Genomic DNA, 23,355 nt, shown 5'->3' with positions numbered 1-23,355 from the left:
TTCTGACTGTCTCTATCCAATAAAGATAATAAAAAAATAGATTAAAAATAAAAATAAAGAAAATTTTGCTTTTGTCATTTTTCCTCAAAAATTTTCATATTAACATTCTGATTTTCAAAATTAAACAATTAGAACATGAACACTAATGTCCTTATATTTTGTATCCTTTGTGTTTTGAATGTTTTACAAAGTGAATCCTAACATTTAAATTCACCTCATGATAATTGTTTGCTGGGAACAATCTGGTATGAATCCCTCAATTATACTTTGGGTGGGTTCTTTTTTTGGGGGGATGGTATTTATATAAAATAAAATCATGAGATGTAACTGCTCAGCAACATGCTTTTGTCACTTAAAAATGTACCTCAGTTCTGCACCCCATAATGATCACGGGTCCATATTCCCAGAGAGATAAAGAATATGGAAACTTTCAATGGAGGGGATGGGATATGGAACTCCAGTACAATTCCAGTGGGAATTGTACCCCTCTTATCTTACAATCTTGTCAATCATTATTAAATCAATAAAAAGAAAAATGAGGGCAGGGGTAGATAGCTTAATGGTTATGCAAACAGACTCTCATGCCCGAGGCTCTAAATTCCCAGCACTACCATAAGCCAGAGCTGAGCAGTGCTCTGGTAAAAAAAAAAAAAAAAAGGAAAAAAAAATGAAACAATAAACTAAAAAACTGTACTTCAAGATCTTGCCAAGTTAGTATATAGACTTCAACACTGTTTTTAAACTGTTCACTGTGTTTTTTTCCAGCTACAATGATTACAGTCAGAAATTATATCACCCTTGTTTACTACTGTAAGTAAACACGTATTACACTTACTCTTGCTCTCCACATAAAAGTAGAAGTCTATCACATAGACAGACCTCTGGGAAAAGATGAACCTGTCAGGTAGACCTCAGGGAGAAGGTACTGCTTGATTCTATCTCAAAGTTTTACAGACCACAAGGCTCTGGCAATTCATTCCTTGTAACAGGACCCCTTCCAGCCAAACAGCCTCATGACAGCACCTTTTCCAGCTGGACAGTCTTGAGATAATATCCCCTCCAGGTGGACCAGCAGCAGATCTGTTCCTCTTCTCCCTCTCCCTCTCCCTCCCTTCCCCTCCTTTCCCGGGTCAACTAGGAATACCAAAGGTGACCACCTGGGACCGAAACAAGACAGGACTAGAATGACTTCAGAAACCCACCAAATCACCGGTGAGTGCAGACACACGTGGCTGGTGACAGAGAGGAGCCTAGGGAGAGATTAAGTGGCTGGTAACAGTCTGGCAGTTTATCAGTTGAGACACCACCTCCAGTCTGCTCCACCAACAAGGGGACAGCTGAAGGGAGGAGAGGACTCCCCTGAGACTCACCAAGTGCAACTGTGGGTCTCCATTGCTACTGCCCTCAGAATCTGGAGTAGCAGCAGGGAGGTCCTGAGCTGACACCAGGGAACAGAGAACTAACCAGGAAACTCAGGAGAAGACCTATACCTCGGTGGCATAGCGGCTGGGCTGTGAAAGTCTCTGCATAACCACTGGATTACGTTATGCATTTATTCTTCTTTGTTGCTCTTGTTTTATTATTGTAGTTATTATTGTTGTTATTGATGTTGTTGGATAGGATAGTAATGGAGAGAGGAGGGGAAGATAGGGGGAGAGAAAGATAGACACCTGCAGATATGCTTCACCATCTGTGAAGCAACTCCTCTGAAGGTGGGGAGCAGGGAGCTCAAACCAGGATCCTTATGAAGATCCTTGTGCTTTGCGCCACCTGTGCTTAACCCGCTGCACTATCACCCGACTCCCTTAAGCTCTGGTTTATGGTGGTGCTGGAGATTGAACCTGGTATCTCAAAGCCTCAGACATAAGAGTACTTTGCAGAACTTGAGAGTACTTTACTGATATATATATATATATATCTTTAAATGAAGAGCCAGGCAAAAGGACCCGAATTCAAGTCCCCAGTCCCCACCTGCAAGGAGGAAGCTTCACAAATGGCAAAGCACAATTACAGATTTCTCTTTCCTTTCCCTCTCTCCCCTCCTCTCAATTTCTTTCAGTCCTATTAAATAATTAATAATTTAATTTATTTTTTAAAATATTTATTTTCCTTTTGTTTCCCTTGTTATTTACTGTTGTTATAGTTAATATTGTTGTTATTGATGTCGTCGTTATCAGAAAGGACAGAGAGAAATGGAGAGAGGAGGGGAAGACAGAGAGGGAGAGAAAGACAGACACCTGCAAACCTGTGAAGTGACTCCCCTGCAGGGTGGGCAGCGGGAGGCTTGAACTGGGATCCTTAAACCGGTCCCTGCACTTCACGCCACATGCACTTAATCTGCCGCACTACCACCCAATCCCCAATAATTTTAAATGAGTATAAAACTATATATTTCCATAAAAATTCCTGTTAAAAATTTGTATTTTGACCATGTTAAATCTGGACAGTACCACACTTCCAATTCAGAAACATGATGCACCTCTTCATTATTCTCCTGTTTTGTATACTTTTATCAAGTTTCGTGTTCTTATTCCCACAGACCTTAAGTATTCTTTATTTTCTTTAAATATTTATTTATTTATTCCCTTTTGTTGCCTTTGTTGTTTTATTGTTGCAGTTATTATTGATGTCGTTGTTGTTGGATAGGACAGACAGAAATCGAGAGGTGGGGAAGACAGAAACGGGGAGAGAAAGACACCTGCAGACCTGCTTCACCACTTGTGAAGAGACTCCCGGGCAGGTGGGGAGCCGGTGGCTTGAACCAGGATCCTTACGTTGGTCCTTGCACTTTAAGTATTCTTTAGTAGTTTTATTTCTAGGTATTTTTGTTCCTATGTATTTTTATTTGTTTTCCCTTTTGTTGCCCTTTTTGAAAATTGTTGTAATTAATGTCATCGTTGTTAGATAGGAAAGAGAGAAGTGGAGAGAGGAGGGGAAGACAGAGAAGGGAGAAACAGAGAGACACCTGCAGACCTGCTTCACCATTTGTGAAGCGATTCCCCTGCAGGTGGGGAGCTGCGGGCTCGAACAGGTACTTGCGCTTCGCGCCACGTGCACTTAACCCGCTAGGCTACTGCCCGACTCCCCTAATTATATATTTTTTTCCTTCAGTGTTATTGCTGGGACTCGGCGCTCCTGTGGCTTTTTTTTTTTTTTTTTTTGATAGGATAGAGAGAAATTGAGAGGGGGGGAAGATAGAAAGGGAGAGAGAAAGACAGACACCTGCAGACCTGCTCCACCACTTCTGAAGCAAACACCCTGCAGGTGGAGACCAGTGCGTTTAACCCGGTGCACCACTGCCTGGCCCCCTAAATATTTTTTATTTATACTTTCTGCTCATTTTGAATGGCATCTTGAGTTATTTACATTTACAACTTGATAAATTTTCATTAGTTCTGCTAGTTTTATCTATTGTCATATTTTCTATGTAGTGTTTCACAGAATTTTACTTGCTCCTTTTCAACATTTTAAAAATGTATTTATTATTGGATATAGACAGAGAGAAATTGAGAGTGAAGGAAGAGCTAGACAGGGAGAGAGAGGGCAAGACACCTGCAGCCCTGCTTCACCACTCGTGATACACTAAGAGAGTGAGTTGCTTAACCAGGTGAGACACTGCCTGGCCCCCCTTTTCAACATTTACAGCTTCTATTCCAACTCATTAATTCACAAAATTTTACTGAACTACTATGTCCCCAGCATTTTGTTTTCATGTATAGATTAGTAAAGATTTAGCACTGAGCAAAGAGTTAAAAAAAAAATATTGGGGGGGGAATCCCCGAACTTACATTTTAGGGGATGGAGAAGTCAGATGGGGAAATAAGTAAAGTGGGGATGGAGGTATAACAAAAGACTTTCATACCTGAGGCACTGAGGTCCCAGGTTAAATCTCTAATATACCACAGACCAGACCTGAGCAGTGCTTTGGTTTTTAAAGATAAACAGAATACACTTATAATACAGTGGCAAGAAGGAGGTTTTTTTAAATTTATTTATTTATTCCCTTTTGTTGCCCTTGTTGTTTTATTGTTGTAGTTATTCTTGTCGTTGTTGTTGGATAGGACAGAGAGAAATGGAGAGAGGAGGGAAAGATAGAAAGAGGAAGAGAAAGACACCCGTGAGAGAAATGGAAAGAGGAGGGAAAGACAGAAAGAGGGAGAGAAAAACACCCGCAAATCTGCCTCACTGCTTGTGAAGCGATTCCCCTGCAGGTGGGGAACTAGGGACTCAAACCCTGATCCTTCCTCTGGTCCTTGCGCTTCGCGCCACCTGCACTTAACCCACTGCGCTACCGCCCGACTCCGGAAGTACTCACTTTCAAGTTGATAATTTGGGATAGCCCAGGAATGAATGATGCTATTAATATCCAAAGACCCTTGGCTTCCCACCCATGGCCTACTGTGAGCCATCTTCTAGCCCCTAGTATAACATCTAATTTTCCATTTTCTTTCTCTTCTCTGAGCATTTTGTCACACAATATGCTCTTTGTAAAATCAGCTTCATAAATTTTCATTCTGAAAGCATCCACAATTTCTCTCCATTTCTTTAACTATTAAAAGCATGGCAAATCTAAACACAATGTGGAATCCTGGACTGTAAGAACAGAAGAACAGCATTAGCAGAAAAATGTGAGAAATGTAAATAAAGCCTGCTGTGCTAAATCCTAAGCAAGTAAATGTTTATTAAGTAAACTATTGTATTAAGTTCTTGCTTTTGATAAATAAATCATAGTTTCATATAAGATATTAACATAAGAGGAAGGTAAGTGAAGGCTGTTTGAACACATCGTAACATATCTTCAACTAACATATATATCTAGAATTATGTCAAATTAAGTTGAAAACAAAATGGAGAGGTAGCTCAGCAGTAGAGCACAGGACACATGTAGCCCCAAATTTGATCCCTAGCCCTGCATAAGCTGGAGTGATGTTCATGTTTTATCAAACAAATGATTTCTTTTTGATGAAAGAAAGCAAAGCAAAGGCATGCCAAATGATCTTCTCCTCAAACTTAGTCTAAAATCACAGATAATAGTTTTAAATATTCAAGTTACGTGGTCCGGGAAGTGGCGCAACGGATAAAGCATCGGATTCTTAAGCAGGAGACCCCGAGTTCAACCCCCTGTAGCACATGTACCAGAGTGATGTCTGGCTCTTTCTCTCTCCTCCTATGTTTCTCATTAATAAATAAATAAAATATTTTTAAAAAATAATAAATAAATATTAAAGTTACAAAATTCTGGTTTTTCTCAAATTGTTGAGTGACAACTATTTGAGCTGTGTAACTCTTGAGGACATCTGTATTTAAGTCACATACACCCCTCCAAATGTTAGAACACCAGAGAAAAGCTCCAAAGCTATGAAACACTGTCAAATAATGCACACAATTAATGCCACCATATTCACTAAATAAGAGTCTGCAGTATATAGCCATCCCACACCTAAATCAAAAGGCAGATGTTTATAGACTGCTATCCCTGAACCAGAAATAAGGACAAAAGAGCCTAAACCCTTTTACATCTGTAGGCACCACATCAGGTCTCCTTGGCCAGCATCCAAGCAAATAGACTGAGGGTGAAATTTCACAGCCTTAATCTGCACTATCTTTTTTAAAAATTATTTACTAATGGTGAAGAGCAAAAGGAGAGAGGGGAAGGTGGAGGAGAAGAGGACACCAGGCACATGCAATGCTGAAGGTCAACATGGGACCTCACGCTTCAGAGTCCAAAGCTTCATCCACATCACCACCTCCCATTCTGAGGGACCATCTTACCACAGCAAAAGTTATTAGATCTGTACACCAGTAATTTCAAATAAGAACCATGTGTATTGGCAACAAGTTAATAAACATCACCTGAAGAGATAAACCATCTTTGTGAGATTTTACTTAAAAAATAATTATTGGACTTCCGGAGGCGGAGCTATGAGCAACAGATCGCTTCCTCTCCTCTCCTCTCCTCTCCTCTCCTCTCCTCTCCTCTCCTCTCCTCTCCTCTCCTCTCCTCTCCTCTCCTCTCCTCTCCTCTCCTCTCCTCTCCTCTCCTCTCCTCTCCTCTCCTCTCCTCTCCTCTCCTCTCGTCTCCCGGATCAACTAGGAATACCAAAGGAGACCACCCGGACGGAAACAAGACAGGACTAGAATGACCACAGGAACCCAGTAAATCACCGGTGAGTACAAACACGTGTGGCTGGTGACAGAGAGGAGAGAGGGGCCTAAGGAGAGATTAAGTGACTGCTAACATTCAGCAGTTTATCAGTGGAGACACCACCTCCAGTCTGCTCCACCAACAAGGGGACAGCTGAAGGGAGGAAAGGACTCCCCAGAGACTCACCAAGTGCAACTCTGAGTCTCCATTGCTACTACCCTCAGAATCTGGAGCAGTGGCAGGGAGGGACACCAGGAGACAGAGATCTAACCAGGAAACTCAGGAGAAGACCTATACCTCAGTGGCATAGCTGAGGGGCTGTGAAAGTCTCTTTGCATAACCACTGGATTATCTCTGCCATACCCTGCTTTATCTCTTGGTCAGGAGTCAGTGATTAAGCTGAAGCCTATTGATAGTTTAAAAGCCCTCAGGCTCCCATAGCCTACAGGGAAGGAAAAAAAAAAAAAAGAAAGAGGCTTTTACACCACTGAGCTCCAACTCAGGGATTGAAAAAACTGTTAACTTCCACCACTGTGAATCCTTTAATTAACTTACTTAGACACAAGTCAATCTGGGCAATAGTGATCAATAATTTGAAAAGTACTGATAAAGGGAACTCATAACATAATATATAAAATGGTTAAAACAACAAGAAAAAATATTGGAGACTCGAACCAGGACAAAAGTCCAGCTAAAAGTCCTCCAGAGGGTGAAGCACAAAATAACAACATCCAAACATTAGCTAAGGAAATAATAACAGGAGTGAGTAAAGAATTTGAAAAAATTGTAATCAGAAATGCAGGAACAACAAATGAGAATATGGAAGAAAATACTAATTAACTCATGGTTATTAGAGAGCTGAAAGCTGAAATCGCTGAGCTAAGAATGCAACTAGCTGAACAAGCTAAAACAGTATCAGAGCAGGGCAACAAATTAGATGAACTCCAGAAAACAGTAGAGGGCAGAGAGAATAGAATCTATGAGGCTGAAGACAGAATTAGCAAGATTGAGGATGAATTAGAGACAACTAAAAAGAAGTAAGAGATCTCAAAAAGAGATTAAGAGATGCTGAAAACAACAACAGAGTCCTATGGTATGACTTCAAAAGGAACAATATACGCATTATTGGCTTACCAGAGGAAGAAAGAGAAGGAGAGGAAGAAAGCATTCTCTAGGCCATAATAGCCGAAAATTTCTCTAGTCTAGACAACATCAAAGACATAAAGATTCAAGAAGCCAGAGGGTCCCAAACAGAATTAACCCAGACCTAAAGACACCAAGACATGTCATACTTAGAATGGAAAGGAATAAGGATAAAGAAAGGATCCTCAAGGCTGCAAGAGAAAAACAAAGAATCACCTACAAAGGAAAACCCATAAGATTAGCAGCAGATTTCTCCATACAAACACTACAGGCCAGAAGAGAATGGCAAGATATCTTATCGAGTGCTCAATGAGAAAGGCTTTCAGCCAAGAATACTATATCCTGCTAGACTGTTATTCAGACTAGATGGAGGCATCAAAACCTTCTCAGGCAAGCAACAGTTGAAGGAATCAACTATCACCAAGCCTGCCCTGAAAGAAGTTCTGAAAGGTCTTCTATAAACAACCAGACCACCACAAACAAGACATATATCAAAACACTCTAAAACTCTACAAGAATGGCGTTAAAATATCTTCAATCTTTGATATCAATAAATGTCAATGGCCTGAATTCACCTATTAAAAGACACAGAGTAGGAAGATGGATCAGAAAACACAACCCAACAATATGCTGTCTACAGGAAACCCACCTAACTCAACAAGACAAACACAGACTTAAAGTGAAAGGATGGAAAAATATCATAGAAGCCAATGGCCCACAAAAAAGGGCAGGAGCATCTATTCTCATATCTGACATGATAGACTTTAAAATAGATAAGATTAAACTAGAACTATTGGACAGTTTCAGAGTCATTCACCCCAAGAAACTGGAATACACATTTTACTCAAATCCACATGGGTCATTCCCAAGGATAGACCATATATTAGGCCACAAAGACAGCATCAGCCAATTCAAGAGCATTGAAATCATCCCAAGCATCTTCTCAGACCACAGTGGAGTTAAACTAACACTTAACAATCAACAAAAGATTAGTAACAGTCCCAAAATGTGGAAGCTCAACAGTACACTTCTTAACAACTTCTGGGTCAAAGAGGAAATCAAAGAAGAAATCAAAATGTTTCGAGAGTTCAATGAAAATGAAGACACAAGCTATCAAAATATTTGGGACACAGCTAAAGCAGTCCTAAGAGGGAAGTTCATAGCTATACAAGCACACATTAGGAAACAAGAAAAAGCACAAATAAACAGCCTGATTGCACATCTTAAAGACCTAGAAGAATAACAACAAAGGAACCCTAAAGCAACCAGAAGGGCAGAAATCACTAAAGTTAGGGCAGAAATAAATAACATTGAGAATAGGAAAACCATACAAAAGATCAATGAAAGTAAATGTTGGTTCTTCAAAAGAATAAACAAAATTGACAAACCTTTAGCCAGACTCACAAAACAAAAAAGGGAGAAGACCCAAATAAATCAGATAGTAAATGAAAGAGGAGATATCACAACAGACACCAGAAATTCAACATATCATGCGAGGCTTCTGTGAACAACTATATGCCACCAAGCTAGAGAGCCTGGAAGAAATGGACAATTTCCTAGATACCTACCAACTTCCAAAACTAAGTAAAGAGGAAGTGGATAACATGAACAGGCCCATCACAGCTAATGAAATTGAAACAGTTATCAAAAATCTACCCAAAAATAAAAGTCCTGGACCAGATGGTTTTACAAATGAATTCTATAAAACCTTCAAAGAAGAACTAATACCTCTACTTTTAAAAGTCTCCCAGAAGATTGAAGACACTGGAATACTCCCTGCCAGCTTCTATGAAGCCAACATCACCCTGATACCAAAAGCAGACAGGGACACAACCAAAAAAGAAAACTACAGACCAATATCTCTGATGAACATAGATGCGAAAATATTGAACAAAATTCTAGCCAACCAGATTCAGCAGTATATCAAAAAGATTGTTCATCATGACCAAGTGGGGTTTATCCCAGGCATGCAAGGTTGGTTTAATATACGTAAATCAATCAATGTGATCCACCACATCAACAAAGGCAAGACCAAAAACCACATGGTCATATCAATAGATGCAGAGAAAGCCTTTGACAAAATACAACATCCCTTTATGATCAAAACACTACAAAAAATGGGAATAGATGGAAAATTCCTGAAGATAGTGGAGTCTATATATAGCAAACCTACAGCCAATACCATACTCAATGGTGAAAAACTGGAAGCCTTTCCACTCAGATCAGGTACTAGACAGGGCTGCCCACTATCACCATTACTATTCAACATAGTGTTGGAAGTTTTTGCCATAGCAATCAGGCAGGAGCAAGGAATTAAAGGCATCCAGATTGGAAGAGAAGAAGTCAAACTCTCCTTATTTGCAGATGACATGATAGTATACATGGAAAAACCTAAGGAATCCAGCAAGAAGCTTTTGGAAATCATCAGGCAATACAGTAAGGCATCAGGCTACAAAATTAACATTCAAAGGTCAGTGGCATTCCTCTATGCAAACACTAAGTTAGAAGAAATTGAAATCCAGAAATCAATTCCTTTTACTATAGCAACAAAAACAATAAAATATCTAGGAGTAAACCTAACCAAAGAAGTGAAAGACTTGTATACTGAAAATTATGAGTCACTACTCAAAGAAATTGAAAAAGACACAAAGAAGTGGAAAGATATTCCATGTTCATGGGTTGGAAGAATTAACATCATCAAAATGAATATATTACCCAGAACCATCTACAAATTTAATGCTATCCCCATCAAGATCCCAAGCACATTTTTTAGGAGAATAGAAAAAATGCTACAAATGTTTATCTGGAACCAGAAAAGACCTAGAACTGCCAAAACAATCTTGAGAAAAAAGAAAAGAACTGGCGGCATCACACTCCCAGATCTCAAACTGTATTATAGGGCCATTGTCATCAAAACTGCTTGGTACTGGAACATGAATAGACACACTGACCAGTGGAATAGAATTGAGAGCCCAGAAATGAGGCCCCACACCTATGGACATCTAATCTTTGACAAAGGGGCCCAGACTATTACATGGGGAAAGCAGTCTCTCTTCAACAAATGGTGTTGGAAACAATGGGTTGAAACATGCAGAAGAATGAAACTGAATCACTGTATTTCACCAAATACAAAAGTAAATTCCAAGTGGATCAAGGACTTGGATGTTAGACCACAAACTATCAAATACTTAGAGGAAAATATTGGCAGAACTCTTTTCTGCATAATTTTTTTTAAACCTTTTCATACTTTATTACAGAAAAATCTTGCATGATTTACTTTTCACCAGTCTGTTCTGGCATGCTTCTGATGATATCAGAATCACCTGGATCAATGATGGCCAGTGTGCAGACTCTGTAGTATTTTCCACATGCTGTGCCTAATTCAATATTATTGCCACTGTAGTGATGAACAGCAGTTTTGGCCAACATGGCGTAGTACTCAATTTCTGATTTCCTCAAGGCAGGGCAGTTGGCCAGGATGACCAGCTTGGCTTTGCCTTGTCTGATCATCTTCAGAGTCTGCTTGTATCCCAGCACGTACTTCCCGCTTTTCATCACCAGCTGGAGCCTCGAGTTGATGGACTCCAGAGACTTTTTCGTCTTCTTTGCGGCCACCATCTTCCTGCCTTAGGTGCGGGATGGCCTCCAACCAAGAGCAGCCGCCAAGATGGCCGGGGAGAGAGAAAGCTTTCTGCATAAATTTTAAAGACATTTTCAATGAAACGAATCCAATTACAAAGAAGACTAAGGCAAGTATAAACCTATGGGACTACATCAAATTAAAAAGCTTCTTCACAGCAAAAGAAACCACTACCCAAACCAAGAGACCCCTCACAGAATGGGAGAAGATCTTTACATGTCATACATCAGATAAGAGTTTAATAACCAACATATATAAAGAGCTTGCCAGACTCAACAACAAGAAAACAAATAACCCCATCCAAAAACGGGGGGAGGACTTAGACAGAATATTCACCATAGAAGAGATCCAAAAGGCCGAGAAACACATGAAAAAATGCTCCAAGTCTCTGATTGTCAGAGAAATGCAAATCAAGACAACAATGAGATATCACTTCACTCCTGTGAGAATGTCATACATCAGAAAAGGTATCAGCAGCAAATGCTGGAGAGGGTGTGGGGTCAAAGGAACCCTCCTGCACTGCTGGTGGGAATGTAAATTGGTCCAACCTCTGTGGAGAACAGTCTGGAGAACTCTCAGAAGGCTAGAAATGGACCTACCCTATGGCCCTGCAATTCCCCTCCTGGGGATATATCCTAAGGAACTCAACACATCCATCCAAAAAGATCTGTGTACATATATGTTTTTGGCAGCACAATTTGTAATAGCCAAAACCTGGAAGCAACCCAGGTGTCCAACAACAGATGAGTGGTTGAGCAAGTTGTGGTCTAGATACACAATGGAATACTACTCAGCTGTAAAAAATGGTGACTTCACCATTTTCAGCCGATCTTGGATGGACCTTGAAAAAATCATGTTGAATGAAATAAGTCAGAAACAGAAGGATGAATATGGGATGATCTCACTCTCAGGCAGAAGTTGAAAAACAACATCAGAAAAGAAAACACAAGTAGAACCTGAAATGGAATTGGCATATTGCACCCAAGTAAAAGACTCTGGGGTGGGTGGGTGGGGAGAATACAAGTCCATGAAGGATGATAAATGACATAGTGGGGGTTGTATTGTTAAATGGGAAATTGGGGAATGTTATGCATGTACAAACTATTGTATTTACTGTTGAATGTAAAACATTAATTCCCCAATAAGGAAATAAATTTAAAAAAATTATTAGTGAATTAATAGAGGTTTAAAAGACTAGAAAAGGATAGGGTATAGTTCCACAGCCTACTCTCCAAAGTCCTGTGCCCTCCCCAGTTCTCTGAGAGGCTTTACTAAAATTTTAACTCTCTGTAGACCACCACTATCGTGAATCCTGCTCTCCATCTAACTTGCAAATATGATTCTGAATACCCATGGAATTCAACTTAGCTTACAGATGCAGTTCCTCACTATTCATCCAATAAATAATGAATACAAGCTGCATTTCATAATATCTAACAACAGCAGTTCATACTTAGTGAGTACTGTGTGCCAGACACTGCCCTAAGCACTTGGGCAAGCAATGATAGCAATGGCAATAATGTGGTTCCATATTTCTTTTCTTTTCTTTTTTCTTTTCTTTTCTTTCCTTTTCTTTCCTTTTCTTTTTTTCCTTTCCCTCTCTTCCTTCCTTCCTTCCTTTTAATAATTTCCAGGTCCTCTATCATAGTTCTTCATAGGAAGAAATCCTTCCTCATAAGAAATTTCACCTGTATGTATACAGAGAATTCTGAGTACAAGAAGCTCTCTCTCTCTTTTTTAAATTTTTTTATTGTTGTTGTTATTGATGTCACTGTTGTTGGATAGGACAGAGAGAAATGGAGACAGGAGGGGAAAACAGAGAGGGGGAGAGAAAGATAGACACCTAAAGACCTGCTTCACTGCTTATGAAGCAACTCCCCTGCAGGTGGGGAGCCAGGGGCTCGAACTGGGATCCTTATCCCGATCCTTGTGCTTGGTGCCACCTGCGCTTAACCTGCTGCGCTACCGCCCGACTCCCTCTCTATATAATTTTCATTTGTATTCATTTATTAATAGAAGATATAGACAGGGATGGAACAAACCCGAATTTAAGTCTGGCACACAGAATGCTGGGGATCAAACTAGAAACCTTATGTTTCCAAGTCTAGCTTCTCACTGCACCACCTCCTGGGCTCCACAACCACCTCTTAATCAGACTATCTTCCTAGAACAAACACCCATCCTTCAGTGGTGTGTGTGATTTCGTTCATCAGATGTATGTGCAAATTCACCACTCTGGGTCCACTTTATTAGACACAGAGGAGGAGAAAATCACAGCACCCGAGCTTTCCCCATTGTCATAGTACAATGTGCAGTGTGCTGGGAACTCAAACTCAAACCCCGTGCATGACAAGGCTGGCAGACACCCCAGTGGCTTAACAGGAGATGCATGGAATGTCCACCAGTGAGTGAGACGTGAAAACTCTTCCATCACACCTGTCTTTGTGGCTGGATACAGAAATCTGGGTGGGAATCTGTTTCCTTTAAGAAGTCACTGCTTGCTCTTTTAGCTCCAAATTTTGTCACAATCCTATGATGCCTGACCATATCTGTATGATTTGTAGATGTTCTTTTGTCTTTATAGTGCTCAAAAGTGTCATGATGATGTTCCTTGGCAAGGTTTTTTTTTTAAATTAATTGTGCAGGATGCATGTAAATTTTTCTCTTTCTCTCTCTCTCCGCCTCTTTCTCTCTCTTTTAAGATTTACTTATTCAATGAGTAGCAGAGAGAACCAGTTTCATTCCAGCATATGTAGTGGCAGGGGGCTTACACTTGCATGTACTAAATTCTCCACTGAGTCACTGGGTCACTGAGTCACCTCCCCAACTACTGGAGAGTCTGTTAATCTGGAAACTAATGTACTTTGATTTTAAGAAATTTTATTTTGGGGAATGATTTCTTTTTTTTTTTTTTCAAATGCTTTTTTATTAATTTATTATTGGATAGAGACAGACAGAAATAGAGAGGGGAGGGGGATATAGAAAGGGAGAGAGATAGAGAGACATCTGCAGCCCTGCTTTACCACTCATGAAGCCTTCCCCTGCAGATGGGGACCAGGGGCTTGAACCTGGGTCCTGTGCACTGCAGTATATATGCTTAACCAGGTGCGCCACCACCTGGCCCCCGGAGGATGATTTCTTAATGTTACCACTCTCCCTCCTTGTTCTAGTTATCTACAGATCTCTGGCCACCCATTCCTCCTCATCCCCTATCGATTCTGGCTTCTAGAGTAGTCTCTTTTGCCTTTACAACTCCTTAATACATGATAATCTCTATATGCATTAAAATTATGCTTCCACTACCCTCTCAGTACTTTATTCCTGTTTTCCAACAATGTTCTCCAACCTCGGCCACTTTTCCCTACAATAGTCACATCCAAGCAGCTCAACACTGCTGAAGGGAACACATGGAGCCATGTTAATTGGGTCTTACCTTAAATTTATGACAACAAACACCAAGAGGGCACTTAGTGCTGCTTAGCAATCCTAAAACATTCCTTATTCAACTCATTTTCCTACTCTCCTGGAGGAATTTTCTACCTTTCTTCAACTCAAACTTCCAGTACCTCTCTACTCTTTATTTTTAATTTTCCTTATTAGTTAATCCACTTTCTCCTAATACCAATGCATTAGCACTTGGTTTCTAGGTAATATACCACAGATGAACTGCCCATGTACCTACCTACTAGCCTGAGGTCATTATATTCAATTATTTCCTAAATCCCATTCCTTCTTACCAGTTCAAGAACCTGACTCCTGAAATTGTTCCTTCTTTAATCATCAATTTGCAATCAACTTACAATCATGCCATTTATTCCCACCTAAAAATAAAAAACAACTCTCAACATTTCATACCTTCCAGCTATAACCATATCATTCTTATTTCCCAACAATCCTTGAGACAACATCACTATAGCATCTATACTCACTGTCTTCAATTCTTCTATTTTCTCTTGATCCCAATGCACCCCAAACTGTCCTTGTCAAAGTCAACAATGATGTTCACATTATCAAGTCTAATGATCTATTTTCAGTCCTCTTTAATCCATCATATATATATATATATATATATATATATAATTTAGCTTTCTATAACTGTCCTTGAATTATTCTCCTAGCTCAGATATAAGAAACCAGTTTTTCTTAGACTTTGCAAGAAACTGTCTTTTCTGAAGTGTTTCCCATCTTTTATCTCTAAACAGAGGATAGTCTAGGGCTTAGATGTTTGTTGGTTCTCTATACTTACTCCCTGAATTTCTATCTATCCCCACAATTAATGTTATTAAATATGTGTACATAATTGTTATTATTATTATTACCAGAACACTGTTTAGCTCTGGTTTTTGGTGGTGCTGAAGATTGAACCTGGACCCTTTTGCATAACCATTATGCTATATTCCCAGTTCTCTTTTCCCATAATTTAAAATAAAAATTTGGATGGTTAGGAAAATTACTCAATTGGTATAGCACTGGTCTTTCAAACCTGAGATTCCTGGTTTTTTCCCCACTAGAGTGAACACATTAGAGTGATGCTCTGGCTTTGATGTCTCTCTCTTCCCTTCTCCCTGCTTCATGTGAACAACCTCCCTTCCTCCAGTAATAAATAAAAAATACATTTTTAAATATTAATTGACTCCATTATTTTTTAATTTTTAAAAATTATCTTTATTTATTGAATAGACAGCCAGAGATCGAGAGGAAGGGGGAAACAGAGAGGGAAAGAGACAGAGAGACACCTGCAGCCCTGCTTCACCACTTGCAACGCTTACCCCCTACAAGTGGGACCAGGGGCTCAAATCTGGGTCTTTGAGCATTGTAACATGTGTGCTCAACCAAGTGCATCACCATCCAGCCCCAGAAAATACATTTTTTTTAAAAAGTTGGAGTCATAACATGTGAGTAGTATTTCCGGTCCAAATCCTTCCCTGAATTTCAGACTACTATATCCAGTGGCTTATCCAATACCTCTACTTGGATATCTATTATGCAACTCAAAATGAATAAGGTTAAACTTGAATTATAGGGTGGGGGAGATAGAATAATGGTTATGCAAAGAGTCTCTTGTCTGAAGCTCCAAGGTCCCAGGTTCAATCCTCCACAGCACTATTAACCAGAGCAGAGTAATGCTCTGAAGGGGAAAAAAAAATTAACTCAGGTGGGGATAGATAGCATAATGGTTATGCAAAAAAGATTCTCATGCCTAGGGCTCCAAAGTCAATCCCCCCCACCACCATAAGCTAGAGCTGAGCAGTGCCCTAGTTAAAAAAAAAAAAAAAAAGTAATAACTCTATTGGTCTTCTACTCCTCCCAGTTAAAGACAACTCTACTTCTCACCATTCTTTTATTGATTTTCTCTTTTTTCATTTACAAAATAGCTCTTTGAGGGAAGGAGCCTACCTTATCTGCCTAAACCAACAACATTTATCAACAGTGTTTGTTGGTAGGGTTATTTGTATATAGGGACAGTGAAATGTCAATTCTTAAACAAGTCCTAAGCAGAAAAGAACTCTCTGGGGGGGGGGGGGGTAAGTAGGAGAGCATATTTCAGCTATTTCTATTGGTTCCTTAGTATAAATCAAGTTATTTGCTCATTATTCCAAAATCTCTTGACTTGAAACAACAAAGGTTTACCTCTTGCTCACTTCTCATATCAAATACAGGTCACTTGGTTCCCAGGCTGATCAGCAAGCCACTACCTAAAGCACTAACTGTCACCATAACAGAGAGGTAGAGAGTGGCAAATTACACACCAGAAACCCTTATCATGAAGAGATAAATATCACTTCTGTGCACATTGCACTGATGAAAAGGAATTCACATCATCATATCCAATTTCCTGCCCTCAAAGAGCAATTTAGCACGTGCCTAAGAGACAGAAACCCAAAGTATTTGATGGTTAGCACTGACTGCAGTAGTCTTAATAAAGAAACTTTGAAGCGACAATGATGTTTTAACTCCTGACCTCTAGTCCCCCATCTATGAAAATGAACTCCACTGCCAGGAGAGAAACACACATTTGTAAAGTGCTATCTTTCTATGGGTCTTTAGGAATGTGACTTCGCCAGTTCCGCCTGCCTCTTTCATCACTCAGGAATCAGTGCAGTAAAGAAGCCAAATATGGGTGACAGGAAAGTGCTGAGCCAAACCTGTTAGAAATGTTCAATGTCAAAAACCAGGGACAGGCCTGAATGGATAAGAAAACCACGTTTGCTTGTGTATGGAGAAAGGAAGGGAAACTTCACCAAACTTCTTTAACCAAAGGTATAGAACAGCCAAATCTTGGGATTCCTTGTATTACCCTTTGTCCACAGTCTTATCAAGTTTTACATAAATCACTTGAGGGATGGGGAGATAGTATGATGGTTATGCAAAAGAGTGTCTTTCCGGAGGTCCTCAGGTCCCAGGTTCAATCCCTGTTATCATCATGTGCCAGAACTGAGCAGTGCTCTGGTCACTGTATCTTTCTCTCTTCTCTGTGTCTTTTTGTGTATCTCATTAAATAAAATTTTTGTTTGAAAACCACTTGATAGTGGATTCAGTTTGTATATAATTAGCAACATGAATCAATATTAATTTTTTTTTTGTAGAGACAGAAATTGAGAGGGGAGGGAGAGGTAGAGAAAGCGATAGAGTGAGCAGATTCTCATGAATCTTTCCTCCTGCAGGTGGGGACAGGGGCTGGAACATGGTTCTTCTGTACTGTAATGTGTGCGTTCACATATGCCACCATCCGGACCCAGTCAATATTTATTATTTTAATATAAATACACTACATTTAGGACTACAAAAGTAGCTCTCTGGGTAGGATGCCTGCCTTGTCATACTCATGGCCCAGATTCAAACCCTGGCACTACCCTCTCTTGGCTCCCCTTCCTCTAGTGGAAATGCTGGTATGATGGGGTCTCTCTCTCTCTGAAAAAGCAGCCTGGAATTGATGAAATCATGTTAGTGTGAGGTCCTAGCTCTGAAAGGGGTAAAAAAGAAGAAATTTTCTGTATCTAAAACAGAACATTACTTTAAAAAAGCAACAGACTGTCATGCTAATGCAATCTAGAGATGGATTTTACTGGGGGGAAAAAAGTCTCAAAGACTCAAGATTCCTAAACTCAAGATGATCTGGGATGAATCCCAAATCTACATAGAGTCTAGATTTAACGGCTGGCTGATTCAAGTTCTACAGTATCCTGTGTTGTTTCTGTTCTATACAAAGTTCAAATACTTTCTAACAGTGACACTGTCTGCCAGAAACCTTACCATAAACAGCCAAACTCCTGGAACTGTAAAGTCCACGAGAAATTACACTGAAGGACAAAGCAAGAGTTCAAACACTGTCACCTTCCAAATAAGAAGCAAATTAGAACACCCAAAAAGAAGTCAGAGGCAGTTAGCCTCAACACCCCCATTTTTATTCATTCACCAAGCATGCTTTAGTTGCTGGGATGACTGAAGGAATGACAAGAAGTAAAAGCAGATTGGAGTTCTAAATTTAGATCTAGGGGCCTGCAAAATAGCTCAGTAAATAGTGTACTGCTCTGGCATGTGAATAAAATTTGGTTCTTGCTCTTCATAAAACTGGTCAAGTTAAAACAACCAAAACAGTGGCCCAGGGGGTTTGGGCAGTGGCTCAGCAGGTTAACCGCACAAGGCGCCAAATGCAAAGACCAGCACAAGGATCCGGGTTGGATCCCCGGCTCCCCACCTGCAGAGAGGTCACTTCACAAGTGGTGAAGCAGGTCTGCAGGTGTCTTTCTCTCCCCCAACTCTGTCTCCCCTTCTCTCTCGATTTCTCTCTGTCTTATCCAACACATCAATGGCAACAATAACAAGGGCAACAAAATGGAAAAAAAAAAAAAAGGCTTCCAGGAGCATTGGATTTGGAGCCCCAGTGATAACCCTGGAGGTAACAAACAAACAAACAAAAAAACAGCGGCCCAGACGTAGTACACTGGAGATCCTGAGTTTGATCCCCAGCACTACACTGCAAATGCCAGCGTGATTCTCTCCTTAGTCCTATCATCAAAATAAATCTTAAAAAACAAAAATTGATTTGTGAGCGAGAAAGAAAAAAGAAAGCCAAATGCAATGTTTTCAGTATCATAACTAGGATATAGAAAAACCAGCTTTAAACAAGTTGGCAAGCTTTTTTCACGACAACTATACCATGTTTGCTTTGCTATGGGCTACAACAGAGAAAAGGCAGACAACAAAACTTCTGTTTTAATGGTTGGTTAGCAGTACTGAAGCCCTTTTCTCTCTCCCTCCCTCCTTCCCTATGGTCTTTCTGCTGCAACTCCTCCATCATTCCAACCCCCACACTCAGCTGGCAGCCCTGTAGCAGCACCATCACGAACAATGCCCAGAATATCAAGGTCAAGCCCAAAGGCACTCGGAGCAGAAACTGGAAACTGATCTTACCATATCAAAGAAGGGACAGGGCCCCCCTCTCCAATATCAGCATTTCCCCACTATTTCCCTCCCCAGCCTAGACGCCCCGCAGTCGGTCTCCAGCCTACGGGGTCTGGGTCTTTCGCCTCCCGGAGCTGACTCTCCTTTTCCCTAAGGTCTACTAAGTCTTCCCTCCGGCGCCCCTAAAATCCTACACCCCCCCCACCCGAGCTCGCCTTTGTGCAAACTGGGAGGGTCGAGATATCCCGGGGGTTGGGGGGCGGGGGTCGCGCGTTGGGGCGGATGCTGTCAGCTGCGCCTGGGAGGGGGGGTAGTCCTCTTCACCGAAGCTGCTGTCAAGGGGGGAGGCTGCAGAAGCGACCTAACATGGAGGGGTCTGAGGGAAGAGATTTGGTCGAAAACGCATTTGGGGTTTCAATCCAAGGGAGACACTGCGGGGGACTCTACAGGCAAGCCCTCCCGAGGAAGCATTCAAAGGGGAAGACAGTGATGTGTCCAAGGAGACGCCGCCGCCGGCTCTCTATGGGGGGACGGCTTCCCGGGGGAAAGGCTCTAATGGGGGGCGGCTGCGGGGCTGCCTGGAGGAAAGCCATCGTGGGAGCCTCTACACCCGGTGCAGCTCCGGGGAAACGTTCCCCGGGAAGCCGCCGCAGAGAAGCCATGTCGGGCCACGCCCCGCGGCGGAGACGTAGCTGGACCCCGACAGCCCGCAGCTCCCGGCCCGGCCGCCCCTCTGCAGCCTCGGCCTCGCGTACCTGACGGAGGGCGGCCCGCGGCCCGGGGAGCCGGGGGCCCGAGCGCGAGGCAGCCCCAGCCGGTGCGTGGGGTACACGTCCATGGCGGCGAACCGCGGAGGGGACAGCGCCGCTGAGGGTCGCTCCTGCCGGCCAGTGGCTCCAGGCCCTCGGCAACTGGGCGGGGGGCGCGGCGCGCAGCGCGCGGGGCGCGGGGGCACGTCGGGGGCGGAGCTGGAGCCGGAGCCGGAGCCGGACGGGCGTCGGCCGCGCAGGGGCGGGCTGGGCTCAGGGGACGGATGCGCGGCCGCAGGGAAGCGGCTTCTTTAAACTGAGAGGCGGCGGGGCCGGACGGCAGAAGCGCCAGTCCCCAGGAGGAGGGCCACCGCGCCGCTTCCCTGCTCGGTCCTCCGGCTTCGCATCGCCGAGCGAGGCTTTCTGGGGCTCCCCCAGCTACGCACCAGGGCGCGTCCGGGGGGCGGGGCCTCGCCCCACCGCGCCCCGCCCCGCCCCGTCCCCGCCCTCGGGCTGCGGCCTGGCGCACAACGTTGCTGCACCCATACTGAGCGCTGGCTGTCTCCGGCGATCTCCCTGCTGGTTCCCTGATGCGCTCGCTGCCTGCCAATCAGCCACCCTCCTTCAGACATCCAGCTGATGGCTGACAGATCTGAGATTTGCGGGGAGCGCCCAGTTGTGTTTAGGGCTTTGGCGTTAGGACCCCGCAGGGTCCCTGAGGATCTCTACCCCTTAGTTTCCAGATCCTGGCCCCACCCTTTTCCGACTGCGAAGCCACGTACAAGAAAAGGGTCTTCTAGTGTGTTAAACGGAACCGCCTCGTTGATAGAGTTGCCGGGCGTTTAATATATATATATATATATATATATATATATATATATACATATATATATATAGTAGTTTATTTTTTCTATTGAATATTGCATTAAAACTTGCAACGTTAAGCTATCATTAAAGTCAATGTCTATATACTACATTCAGCTCACCACTGGAAGTCCAGTTGTATCCTTCATTACACCTTTGTCCACATTGTCCTCACCCATCCCAACCCCTTACTTTCTGGTAGCCATTAATTGGTCTTCTAGCCCAAAAGTCTACTTCTTTTTGATATAATGCATCTGTTTGTTTTCTTTACAAACCATATACCAACGAAACCATACAGTATTTGGTTGTGTTTAATGATCCCCCCCATCCTGTATTGATTTTACGACAACGCAGTAAATGTCATAATGCTTTAAATCAAGTGTAAATCGACTTACAATCACAAAAAATATAGTTATATTTCCACCAACCTAATTTGCGCTTAAATTGTAGCATTAGTTTTAAATTCTACAAGATATGGACAATTTCTGTTTAGCCCAGTTTATCTGAGAGGCGACCAAGATTAAAGACTATAAACGAAACGTCCTTTTTTCTTTTTTTTCAAGAAAAAGAAATTATTTCTTTTTCAAGAAAAGAAATGCTTTTCGGTTTGTTTTGTTATTTGGGTCCACTTTCCAAGTCGTGACCAAGTAACCACCATTATTTAGAGATAACCAGATCAGTACACAGACTCCAAACCAGCCAATCAGCGACCGCCTCACTCCAGCGGCTCCCCTTCAGAATCAGCCAGTCAAGAACAGCTTCACTTCGGTAACCACGCTTCTGCAAGTTAGTAAATCAATGACAACCCAAGCTGCTCAAAGTCAACCAATAGTTGACAGCGCCACGCAGACAGGAGCCAATCAGTAAGTGCCTCACGCTAGTGTCCAGGCTTCTGAATGTAAACCGGTCCTTAGCGGTTTTATGGCCAGTGATCCCACTAACAAAACTGGAGTCGGTCTGCAATTGGGAGTTTAGGCTTCTCGAAACCTAAGATCACCTCTGACTTTCTTTTTTAGAGAGAGTATGTTTTGCAAGTACAGCATTTTTTTGTAGGCAGATGAAAAAAAAATTTGTATCAGATTGTTGCCGTTCTAATCTAATATGAGTAGTTTTTCGCTGAAGTTAGAAATAAGCAACTCAAGATTCAACTTCTACTTACCGTTAGTTCTAAGTTTGGACTTGTGACAAACATAATTTTGTGGCATGGAATTTATTAAAGACAACCTTGGGCAGGGGAGATAGCATAATGGTTATTCAAACAGACTGTTAAATCTGAGGCTCCCAGGTTCAATCCCCTGTAGCACCATAAACCAGAGCTGAGCATTGCACTTGTTGAAAGAAAGAAAAGAGAGAGAGAGAGACAAATAGTAAAATAATAATAATAATAATAATAATACAGCCTTTACAAGTTTTGCAGTGATTGCTATTATCACTTGTGTGTGTTTGTTTTAATGTAGTCCCAGACTTTCTACATACTTGGTACCACCACGCTCAGTTTCCAACTTAGTCACTCTTTTCATTTTATACAGAAGAAAGGAAAGAAACCACAGGGTCATTCGACCATCCATGGAGCTTCCCTTAGTGTTATGGTCCTCCCATATTACTTTCAAATAGGAACCCGGGGCTTTCATCACTGGGAGCAACTGGGTGAGTTATCTCCCAACTCCCAGAATTTCTTTTTTTTTTTCTTTGAATGGTTGAATAATATTCCCTTGCATGAATCTGCCACATCTTATCTTTTATCAAAGGGCTGACATTTGTGGTGTTTTTTTTTTTTAATAATTTTTCCATTTTAAGCTAATAGTGCTATGAGTATGTGCAAGTTCTTGTGTGGGTATGTTTTAGATTATCTCAAGGATATAGCTAGGATTGGAATTGCTCGGTCATATGGTAGCTCAATTTTAACCTTTTGTGAAACTTCCTAACTGTTTTCCAAAGAGGTGGCACTATTTACATGCCCACTAGCAATATATGAGTTCCAGGGAAGTGGGGGGGGTAGATAGCATAATGGTTTTATGCAAAGAGACTCATGCCTGAGGCTCTGAAGTCCCAGATTCAATCCCTACCACCACAATAAACCAGAGCTGAGCAGGGCTCTGGCTAAAAACAAACAAACAAAAGAAAAGAATATATTAGTTACATATTCTCCTCCACATCCTTGCCAACACTAATCTCTTAAAAATAAAACATTTTTTTGGGGGGTCAGGGTTATCAAAAAGGTTTGGTGTTTTCATGACAACTCCACAGTTCCTATGATTCTTCCACACCTGCTCTTTTTCTTGCAGAGACAGAAAAAAAGAAATAGGATGTGGGTTGGAAAGAAAGACATGCACCTACAGCACTGCTCTACCACCATATAGTTCTAGATTCATTACCCCTCAGACAGGATACAGAATATTTCTGTGACC

At 41.7% G+C, this 23,355-nt stretch overlaps 2 protein-coding genes across 3 annotated transcripts in view; both read right to left on the bottom strand.

Annotated features, from left to right (window-relative positions):
* DNAAF9 (dynein axonemal assembly factor 9) overlaps nt 1–20,583 on the bottom strand; it is a 135,490-nt gene extending 114,907 nt beyond the window's left edge. For both annotated transcript variants that reach the window (XM_007539539.3, XM_016195397.2), the window contains exon 1: nt 20,090–20,583. In XM_007539539.3, coding sequence (XP_007539601.1) covers nt 20,090–20,172 — 83 coding nt within the window. In that variant the 5' untranslated portion in view covers nt 20,173–20,583. The remainder of the gene's footprint in view (nt 1–20,089) is intronic.
* LOC132541879 (large ribosomal subunit protein eL30-like) lies at nt 10,514–10,969 on the bottom strand. The gene has a single exon (XM_060203067.1). The coding sequence runs from the start codon at nt 10,904–10,906 to the stop codon at nt 10,562–10,564; it is 345 nt and encodes a 114-aa protein (XP_060059050.1). The 5' UTR covers nt 10,907–10,969; the 3' UTR covers nt 10,514–10,561.
* Nucleotides 20,584–23,355: the final 2,772 nt, after the last annotated feature.

The sequence above is a fragment of the Erinaceus europaeus genome, chromosome 1 (assembly GCF_950295315.1).
Source record: "Erinaceus europaeus chromosome 1, mEriEur2.1, whole genome shotgun sequence".
Classification (NCBI taxonomy): Eukaryota; Metazoa; Chordata; class Mammalia; order Eulipotyphla; family Erinaceidae; genus Erinaceus; species Erinaceus europaeus.
The sequence above is the reverse complement of the archived record's forward strand: the minus strand, read 5'-3'. Positions and strand labels throughout refer to the sequence as shown.